General features: G+C 30.5%; 1 protein-coding gene across 1 annotated transcript; it reads left to right on the forward strand.

Annotated features, from left to right (window-relative positions):
• The first annotated feature begins 627 nt into the window (after nt 1-627).
• On the forward strand, nt 628-7,022 carry LOC130901037 (helix-loop-helix protein delilah-like). The gene has a single exon (XM_057812108.1). It carries the CDS (start codon nt 825-827, stop codon nt 1,503-1,505), a length of 681 nt encoding a protein of 226 aa, XP_057668091.1. The 5' UTR covers nt 628-824; the 3' UTR covers nt 1,506-7,022.
• Nucleotides 7,023-11,821: the final 4,799 nt, after the last annotated feature.

Below are 11,821 nucleotides of genomic sequence, written 5' to 3' on the forward strand. Positions count from 1 at the left end.
TAATTAATCTAACAATATTTTTTCCATGTAATTTGGATCAATCTTGGTACTAAATGATTCATGAATTCATGAATTTTTTTCGAAAAATTCCGCTTCCACACTTTTCTTGTTATTTTTTAGTGATTAAACTGATTCAAATATCTATTCAGTGAATATCATTAAAAGGAATAAATATTATCAAATTAAAGGATAAATTTTTTTGTAAATGCCATTCATGAAACAAAACTGTCTAATGGAATATTAGTTATTTTCCAAAATTATACAATTTGGGACTTTTATTTTATCATTGGGGGAACGAATGGAAGTAAACTTTATTCGGTAATTTGTAAATATAATTTTCAAAGATTATGTAGTCCAAACCGTCAGAAACAAAAACCATTGTGCAAAATTCTCCGAAAAGTGGCATTGCTAATGATACGCATACATTATTTCACAATAATCTGAGCTCTTAATCATTCACGCTTAAGATCTTTATCATCGTTTATTCCACCTTCACACTGATCTTCCAATTCATCATTTCTCCGCGCCTGATGCATGTTATGTATTGTATAATGTTAGTCTTAGCGTGTGCTCAGGTGGGGACTTACGTTACCACTGATGGGACACACAAGACAAATCTCCAGTAACCAGCTTGATTTCATCCGGTGAACACCGTATTAAAAGTTGAGCTCCGATACTTGACCACTCGCGGACGATACCAACAGTCGGTGAGAACAGAAACTTTTCATCAATTTAACGGAATCTTACGAGAAGACTCCAATAGTCAATCACGAAAGTTACTTATAATCAAATTTTTGGTGTTGTTAAGTGTTTAAGTGACATAAATGAACTCGTTACTACAGTACAGTAATCTTTCCGAGCGTCTTAGCTCGCAACTACCTGAAATAAATTTTTCGGACGACAACAACAATAATCATGATTTCGAGAATACTGCTCCTACAAAAGAGGATAAATATTCTCTTAGGCCGAGATCTTTGAGGAGGGTAACAGAAAACGCTAAAGAATCCTTAGGAGAAACTACTCACCGACAAAGTAAGACGCATAAACCTAAACAAAAAGCAGCACCTTTAAGTAAATATAGGCGAAAAACCGCTAACGCCAGAGAACGTAATAGAATGAGGGAAATTAATCAAGCTTTTGAAACATTGAGGAGGATAATACCTCACATGCAGGCGACCCACATACCTGGTGCTAACGAGAAGTTGACAAAAATAACTACACTGAGATTAGCCATGAAATATATTTCGACTTTAAGCGCAGCTTTGAATGGCTCTACCGAAATTGAATCTTTATCTGATTATAGTGACTTTGATTGTCTGTTTCTTGAATCGGACGGAGAATCGATTTCAGATCACTCGGGATCGTTGCTCACATCCCCTGATTTTCCGGAACCATCATTATCACCTGTGGATTTCGGTGATCCTTCTTTACCTGCACTACTACATACTGACTTTACTGAGCATTCTTTAGAACCTGCTGATTTTAGTGATTTTCTATTAACGTAACAACTAGTGAGTCCTTATAATTTTAGTGTTTAATTAAATCAATCAATTTGATCACTTTCTTAGGAAAAAATCACAGGTAAATTACAAGAAAATCGATAATGCTCTAATTAACGTATTATTTCATATAATCACTATAATTACTATGAAAACGTTAGATTTGAGACAATAGTTTCTCAATTCCGTATTTATTCACAAGTAATTTTTTAGTTTAAACCTTAAAGAATGTGTTGAAATTGAATAGTTTCTTCTAAGAAATCGATGTACATATGATGTAAGTAAATCTTCAAGAACACAGTATTTTTTAGTAGAAAACAAAAAAATTGAAAATTATATAACTGGGTTTTCGGATAGAGAACCTATTATCTTCGAAATTTTCGGCATTTAAATAGTTTGAGAAGAATATTCGAATAGATAAAAACCAGGCGCACACTTTGGTCATTCGGATAAAACTGATAATTACCTAATGCATACATTGAATAGATAAAGAAAATATTTATATCCAATTTATATTTAAAATTATTTTAAGTCATGTAGTTTGTGAATCAGATTTTAATTTAATTCAATTAGAACCCTTTTAATTCTATGTTACTATCTGATATTGATTTACATACAATATCTACACAGTATATGACAATTTTTATGATCATTACGAAAAAATGTTCTCCATAAAATGATTTGCATGGTACTGTACATGATATTTTTCAATAGCATATAAATTCACCTTTTAATTTGTTAGAAAAATTATTGATGATTATGTATTAATGAAAAAAATAACTCTGTATATAGTACAAGCAAAATTACTGTTAAAAAAAATGCTATCCTGTCAAATAACAACTTCGTTTCGAAATTATAGCACCTATTTAAATAATTATTGTATTAATACATCTAAATGTTCTTGATTTTAGGTCTCTTCTGTTTTAAAATTGATCTTTTTTTGATAATTTCTGGAAGAAAGACAAATTTTGACGTCTTAACTTTTCTTTTAGTCTTAAAGAGAAGTCGAAACATTTAATCTTTCCTCCAAAAATTATCGAAAAAAATTTAATTTTAAAAGAGATCTAAAATTTAGATGCATTAGTTTATTAAAAGGTCTAGGAAATGACAAATTGAGGAAATGATTATTGTATATACATACAAATAAGTATTAGGAACAAAAGACAGAAGTTTGAGAAGAATTTGAGGTGCTTCAATACCTTTAAATTCAAATAAAGCTAGTGTAACAAGATAGCGAATTCACTGATAAAAAAAACACATAAACAATGAAGCAAAGAGAAGGGAAGAATGTGATAGTGCCTAATAGTATACACCAAACTTTGAACATCAACAAATATTCGTTTTTTATTTGGATAAGAGAACAAAAATCTAATTTCTTATTGTAATTTCTAAATTTTATTGTATAAATAGGCCTTAATTTATATGGGTGGAACTTTGAAACTCTTCCACCTATAAAAAGAAGCAACATCTTAACTTCAGTGCTCCACTTTTGGTCGGGTTCATCTTCAATTTTTCTCTCTAATTTAAATTCGTTAATAATTCTTATTGTATTGTGTATTTTCGACATAACTGGTACATGAGTGGAAAAATTTCTTGCCAGAGGGCTGCAAATAACTTGATTTAGTTAAAACAGTAATAATAAAGATGTGGTGTAAACTTTTGTGGACACGTTGTACAATTCAAAAATTAGAATTTGCAAACAATATTGGGTGGACGGTGAATTCATCAGAATCAAAAGAAATTTTTGCTTTCTATCCTTGTATATGTCGCTCACTAATCCTTACATTTCTTTCTTCCTTCAATAGATCTTTAGATATTTTCTATTACTTTTGATTAGGTACTCATGTTTTACATCTTTCTGTTGGTTTAATTCACTTCGTATCATGCATTTTCTTATTCTATTTCATTTGCATTGTTCCATACATCCTACAATTCCCAAAATCTTGATTAAGCACTGAACGTTCTTAGTGAACTGTTCACTGTTACGTATGATGTGCGTTTCGATAAGTAAGCTATCGTCTTCAGTGACTAACTGCAAATCAAACAATTTTGTCTAATTTTTGATGTTATTTTAATGAAATCGTTGATAATAGTATTACCAACGGTTCTAGCTATTTCAACGGTTCATTCATTTCTTAATAAGGTGAAACGAGATCCAAAAGTTTCAATATTTGGTGAGAGAAACAATATAATCGGATCTACGGATTATAGAATGTTTGATGCTTATTGATTATAATAAAATAGATTAAAATTAATTAACATAAATCATGAGAATTTTTTGAATAAAGCTAGTATATCCAGGCAACTCAACCAAAATCTTGTGAATTATATTTCTGTAGCTCACGTTCGAGAAAGGGACAAGAGATTATGAGAGTTAGCTTTTTGATAAAAGTACGTGATTTTTCTCAATAATACATCAAGCTAGTCTCCATTACAAATAGAGGGGTTCAATTCATTGGTAAGATCTCAAAATTACATTTGAAATCTGTACATAATACCAAAATGAGAATGCTTATATTTTGATATGAACCTTTGTTCATAAAATTTCATTTTAACTTATAGAACTTTGTAACATAAAACGATAACTCTATATACATAACGGAAACTCGGACTTTTCAAAATTAATTCCTTTTTTACATGGAGCACACTGTTTTTTATGGAGCATGTAGGCTCTTCGAATGTGTATTTTCAATGTCTGTTAAGCATTTACTACATTCCAAGTACAGAACAAAGTTATTCCATCAAGTTTATTTGAGAAATAATATGTGTAAATAAAATTTAATATAATATCAATCGCTTACCGTTTGCATATTTAATTTTTTTAGATTCGCTTCATCAGATTTTTACAATAAATGAAAAATATTTAACATAATTAGATTATATGTAAAAAAATGGTGGAGAAGATTTGAGTATCGGTTGAATGTAACAAATGCTATTTGTTTGCGTCTTAAGTTTATCATCAACGATTTTTAGACCACAAGGCACCCAAGAAATAAGCATTTGCGGAAGTAGAGAAACTAACATCTAATTAAAAAAATTGTTATGAGAATAGTCGTGATTGAGGAAAATAAAATGAAAAAACTGCTAATTAATGCAGATGATCGATCTATCTACAAATCTCAACTTTGGTTCCAATACAGCAAGACATTAGTCGTGACAGATTGAAAGAATCCGTAAAAAGCTCATTTATAGAATGTGAATTTCAGGAAGAAAGATAAAGCAAATTTCCATAAAAATAGATGTAAATCTTTGCTTCATTATCAAACGCTTCATAATAGAAATGTCTCCACCGTAATTATTAGTGGAGGTGACGTGTATTGTTAGATAACCATGTGCGAGGATACCTCTTTGATATAAGACTAGCTAGTGTGGTTTCTTCAAATATTCTCCAAAACATAATTTACAACATTCATTCCAAATACTTCTTAATTTTATGAGGAAACCTTCGAAATGCAAGCTAGAGCTACGTCGATTTCAAGGTACATAAATAAAAAGGACAATGACTCACTAGTAGAATGTAATAGATTAATATCAAGCAGGTTTATTAAGAGATATCACAAAATACCTACTAAGGATCAAATTATACAGTGAAAAAATGAAAGTTATTACAATAAGGTTCAGAGTGTTAATTAACCTACGATTTCCATATAAACATGTCCATATATCTTAAAGTATTCTGCATAATGGATTGAAACCTCAAAAGGATTCTCATTCAAAAAACCATTTGTAGCACTCTATAGTTAAGAATCAATCTATGAATGGTGAATGAGAAATTAAATACAAAGTGTTTTAACAATCTAGTGAATGCCGAACATTTCATCAAATTTCAACTTCCAATAGAAATATTGATAAGTGACGATAAGTTTCACCCTGGCATCTAGACACTACTGTAAACATCATGAACTGAATTGGTTTTTTAAAGTCCATTTTTTTCCATTTTTAGGTTTTGTAGTCTAAAGATCAGAATACATCGACTTTTGTTAAAAGGGCGATTTTATCATGAATGGATATAGGTCAAATTAGCATTTAAATTTTTTGGTTTACTTTAAAAGGGCGCAAGTCTAGAAGAGTTTTTTTTAAAGGAGTAAGCCATTTCCTCTAAGGATTCTGTTGTTTAATTTCTGCACTCATTACAAGGTTGAGAAAAGCTTCTATTTATCACCTGATCTAAATCTTGAAACGATGTGAAAGCTTGATGTGAAGTCCTACTTTCAATAATGTAGCTAAACGAGCGGCAGTTGCAGAGGTTATGCTACATAAATCAAGAAGTAAAAAATTTTACTCAGCACGAACAATCACAAGAAGGAAAACATGAAGAACATATTTTGTCGTTAGCATTTGATTATATGAAAACTGTATCTATTCCTAAGACTCCCGTTCAGGTAGTCTGTCAATTGCTTTGAGATACATAATCTTAAGAGTACCAACACAACATTACTCTTGTACCAAGAGGGTGTAGCATGAAAAAGCCCTAATGAGGTTTGCTCTTTTCTTAATGAATACCAAAAATCAGTACCAAGCCCATACACTGAGCTTCGTCTGTTCAGTGATAACTGTTCGGGCAAAACAAAAACTAAGCGATGTCAAGGTTTTGCTTATACCTGACAGATTTAGGTCATTTCTAGAGGGTCACTCAGTATTTCCATGTTCGCGGCCACAGTTTTCTTCCGTGTAGCAGAGATATCTAAGGCTTTAAAGAAACATAACCCCATTTTTGATGTTCATGTAATAACTCGCATAATTTTGCAAAACTCATCACGATTTAATAAGTTTTCTGTTCAAGGGGTTACATCATCTGACATAGTTTCAGATTTCAAAAAATTACAAAATAAGTCTTATACAAAATCATGTATATCACAAGAAACGAAAGGAAAAAACACAGATAAGAAGGATAAAATGTGCTTTCAAATCAGTACTGTTCGTTTATGAATCTAAGTTATAAGGATGTGTTAAAGCCTGCACTACAATAAATGGTATTATTTATCATAACTTTTCACTAGCTAACATAAAAAAAGATACTCTCTCTCCACTTTCGGTTAAGGCTTACCAAGGTCGAGTCCCAATAAAAATTGCAAAGATAGAAGATATCAAAAAACTGAAAGCCCACATCTCAGACGCGCTTCGGGGACTTTTCGAAGAAATTTGTGACTGGCAAACTAATGATAGATCTCAGGAGATTACCAGCAATTTCGAGGTTTTAGAAACCAACGATAATCTATAAATCAGAAATATGGCGCCAAATCTACATCTTTGATTTTTTTCCTCTTTTAAACTCATTTAAGTAATTTTACTCTCCTTTTAGTGAATTATCACCATTGTCCCACAATAAAAATGAGTTTTCACTTGAAATTCAATGGTTTTTTATATCATTGCAACTTGATTTTTTTAAAAGGGCGATAGTTTCTCATTTTTAGTGCTATATAACTAAATTATGGATAAAGATACAAGTGTAAAATTTTGATTCCTGTTGTAAATTGAATTTCTTCACATGTTGACTTTTTTTGAAAATATTTCAAGTGAAATATTTTGATTTAAACAGATTTTTTTTAGTTTTATGAAATATTACTTCGTTGGACTTACTAGTGATAGCATTTGTAAATATCATAGAAATACTTAAATATATACCGAAATAGGGTTGAAATTTCGAAATTATTTCATATAAAAAATAGATTATAAAGATATATATGATAATTATCTACGAAATATTCATATTAATCAAGCTCATTTTATATGCTTCAGATTTTGTTACTATCCATTCAGAGACACACCCTGTATACTTGCGAATTAGCATAATTTGCATTAGGATTTAGCTTGTTGTGGATACGTATTAAATTTATACTACAATAACAACAGCCCGAAAAAAATTATATAAACAATTTGTATCCTGAGTGGGCACTTTATAGCACTCGCCCACAGTTAAAAAAAACAGCTTGAAGTACGTAGGATCAACTAAAATATACGTCTTAATCTTATTATCTCCAAATTGATATTCAATTTAAATATATCAAGTAGAATGTTTCCTGCATTAAAAACTTTTCGATTAGATTGTTCGCCCCTGTACCTTTATATAAAAAAAATATATTCCAACGTGACATCGTGATGATGGTATTTAACTTTTATCCCAGATTAAACAGGTGCATGGAATAGAGAAGTTATTTGTGTTGGATTACGTTGTGTTTTGTTCGTCTAGACGATAGTTCTATTTGGTGCTCTTCCCTTCGAGAGATCGTAGTAACGTCTATTTAGAAAACGTTTGAAGTCTAGGAAGTTTTTAAGTGTAGTCGGATGCCCTATTATTTCTTAACGTTTATTTATTGTTCAGAAAGGATAGACTAGAGTCATAGTTATATTGAATATACAACTTCTCTTTCAACTATGAATTTAAAGTCTTTGAAGCAGTTTCGAGCTTATATTGGAACCTTGGCATCTTCTACTACTGCCTTTAACTAACAGTTCACTCGGAGTCATCAGTTCAACAGCTTATTCTATTCTCTTGAACAAATAGTTCACACAAAGAAATTGTTCTTTCAACTTCCGTGAGTAAAACCGATCACTCAGATGAGTTCAGTAGCTCCTTTAATAAACTATCTACACATAGAGATAATTGTAGCAGTTCATTCATGGATAAAAAACTTACCTAGAAACGTAATTCCATGAGTCTCTCTATCGTTTCTACGCAGATACCTTATTTCAGCAAATTGATTAACCAAACCTTATTCTGAGATATATTAGTTCAATAGGTCCTTCAGTTCCTTTGAATAAACAGAACCGAAAGATATTATTTGAGCAATTTCTTCGGTTTTCTCAAATAGACAGTTCAGCTACAAATATTATTTTTTCCTTAGCTCGTTTTAGTGCGTAATATTAGATCATCAGCGACTTCATACTTTTGAACAAACACTTCACTTATAGTGACATAATTTTGTTTATTTCCTCAGCTTTTCTTAACAAATAGTGCAGAATAGACGTGAATTGACGTATTTCTTGAATAACATATTCAGCGATATTATTTCAGCAGCTTCTTCAGCTTTCCTGAACAAAAAATGTGATTCGTGATTGGAGATTTCTCCAATTAACAGTTTACTCAAGGATATAATCTCATCAAGCAACTTCAACAATCCACACAGAGATTTTAGAACTTGTTCTTTTCTCTTCAACAAACAGTTTCACCTGAGACATTATTACTCCACCAGGTCTTTCAGCCTCTTTGAGTGAGTAGGCTTCCCAAATACATTATGTCAATTTTCTTCAACAAACAGTACTCACAAAGATATCAATTGAGCTCCATCAGATTTCTGAATAAACAGTTAACCAGAAATATTCAGTAATTCCTTTAAATTTTTCGAATCAATTCCTCAGCTCGCTGTATTTTATTGAACAAAACGTTCACTAATAAACATAAATTTAGTAGCTTCCTCGATATTTTTGAAAAGATACTCCACTCAGAGAGATCAGTTTATCAGCTTCTCCAGCTTTCACCAACGAACCGTTCACGTATCTTTCTCTAAGACACCTGCTTTTCTCTAGGTCTAGCTCGAAAAGTTCACTATCACGTGTTTTGTGATAAAAATGATTCATTTTCTTATGTGATAGAATAGATGAATTTTTGATTTACATATTTGCAGAATATATTCACTCAACGGTCTTGTTCTTGTTTAATTTCTTTGTTACTGATAATTGAATACTTAAGAATTTAATTAGATTAGCATATTATTGCAGTTTTTAAAATTGGGGTTGAACTTTCATTGGAGAAATAAACGATCACATGAAGGTATAATAACATGAATTATATCAAATCGACAGAACTAGTACTTTTTGTTTCTTTAGTATATTCCAAAATGTATTATTTTCTTGATAACTATATGAATGTACTTAGTAAACTCCATAACACCAGCAATATCACGATTTTCGTGGCCCTTGGCCTTAAAAGCACGTGCTCTTAGTTTCATATTACGTTTATACAACTTTTGTTCTGTAAGAATCTTAAGTACGATTTTCTAGCAGATTCCTACGGTTGTGAACGACTTGAATGTACTTCTAATAAATATGTTATCAAAACTACAACATTATGATGCAATAACTCCAGTATTGGTTCTTGATACAAATTTCATTTTCATGAAAAATAGTTTGATACTTTGAAAATGGTGTGTGATTCAGTTGAAATATTTTCTAAATTGTTATAACCGTATAGTATGGAGAGGAATTTGAACTGGTTTTTATCTCAATCTCAACGAGGTTTGTAATTAATTTTCTCTTGAACCCTTTGACCGACTTTAACAATTTTTTGTAAATGATGATTTGATTCTAGGTTAAATTTTTTCTTTATATCCGATACGTTAACATGAATAATGAAACGTGAGCTTCCAATCAAACAGAATATTTACGAACAAGGAGATATTTCCTTGTATTATATTATTCATTATATAATTTCGTTTAATGCGATATCTACATTTAATTATTCTTAATTTAATTAACGTCTTCAGAAAATGCTGGTAAATCGACTGCATATATATCAGCGTTATTCAGTATTATCATGCATTAATTAAAAGTTTTCGTCGATTACAACTAAATCTGCACATGACTCCAAACAAATCTCACCCCTCATCATTATTGTATCAAAAATAGTATTGAATAAATATTGAATTGTTAACTTTGATGTTTTTAAAGATTCAGTCTCTTCCTTCCATCGAGCAAATAGTTTGCCAAATAGAATCATTCCCGTTGTCGTATAGTATAGCAAATTTCATTCTGGTCAGTCGATTGTTTCGCTGCCGATTTAGATCTATCTTTCATCTGAGTCTTTTGATCTGGTTTCTTCCAGATTCTTCTAATTGCTTTGCTAACTGCTGGGAAGTCAACGATCTGTGTGGCTATTGTGTGTTTATTCCAAGGACACTACAATAGTATATACTGCTCATCCTTAGCTGCGGTAGATCTTCTCTGTAGTATTAAGTAAAGCAAACTTTCTACAAAACTAAATGTATATCTAAATAATGGCAATCGAAATAAGTTGTCTAAATAGTGGGTAAACGAATAGAAGTATGATATTTTAAAAATATATCGTGATGAATAGATGAAGAAGTTGCTAATTAATGATTAGACAACATCTGATTGTTTTGTCTTTTTCATAATAATTCTGAATAAACATAATTTTTTTATTCTTCTTGTTCACTTCTGTATACAATAGGCTATAATCAACTATGTTCATGAGGAAGTTTCTGATGGTGATAGGCTTTAGGGGTGATAAATATTGATATGTGATTGAGATAGTAATGTTGATCTCTCAAACAGTAATTTCATGTGAAATAGCATTTTAATATGGAGAACATGATAATATTCGCATAATATCTAGCAAGCTGTTTGATTGATTTGCAAAATATTTCATCTCATACAATAGTGAACTGAAAATTTAAGCAGTTCTTTTAATCACTTTTTCAATTACGACGCTGACCGAATCATTTTTTTTTTCGAAAGTTTAAGTAATATTTGGCCTCAATAATTGTATTGTATATATATAATAATAACAATAATTGTAATAACATTGGGAGAAGGTTACGGAAGACTGGTATTCCAATAATTTAAAAAAATAACGCAGTACGTAGACGGATAATATCTTTGGCGAGCTAGAGACAAGTAATTAAATTTCAACAATAATATTTCATGAAAGTTTTTACGAAAAATACTCATAAATTTAATACAAGAGCTTTCGAACCTTGATATCGTCGTTTGCAACTGGAATTTTCCAATTAATTTCATGAAAAATGATGCGAGGATTCTATATTTTTTTAGTTAGATTAAACTACAAATTTTGTCAAATCATAGAGATTTCTAGAAGAAGTTTTTGATGAACTTTCAGGTTGCCGTTAGATACTGAAGCCAATTAATGGTTTCGATATGAAGCATTCATCTTCTTATAAAGTATTAATTGTTTCTATTCATATGAATGCTATAGAAAACGCTCTTCAAACCGATGATTAGCATTTTCATCATTCATTGTAAGATTATGATTTAATTCATTTTTCTATAACCGTGGTTTATCCATTGAGTTTGATTTTGATTGAGGCTGTACTTGAATTAAATTTGGAATATTTTTTCAAATTTGAAATTTGTACTTTCACACTTAGTTATCATAATCATTCTCGTATTGTGTTTCGGTGAAAAATAAATGATGAAAAATATAATTCAGCTTCTGTGCTAGAATGAAATTTTTGAAAAACTGTAGGATTTAATATAAAAAACTCATTTCAACGTAATAAACAAAAGTTTATTTAATCACTGTCCTAATTAATAGAAAGGTCGATGAATTAATGAAATAATTGGAG

Source organism: Diorhabda carinulata, chromosome X (genome assembly GCF_026250575.1).
Source record: "Diorhabda carinulata isolate Delta chromosome X, icDioCari1.1, whole genome shotgun sequence".
NCBI classification, from domain to species: Eukaryota; Metazoa; Arthropoda; class Insecta; order Coleoptera; family Chrysomelidae; genus Diorhabda; species Diorhabda carinulata.

Bases quoted from the DNA above. Each gene is read 5' to 3' on its own strand.
- LOC130901037 (XM_057812108.1), top strand. From the start codon at position 825: ATGAACTCGTTACTACAGTACAGTAATCTTTCCGAGCGTCTTAGCTCG.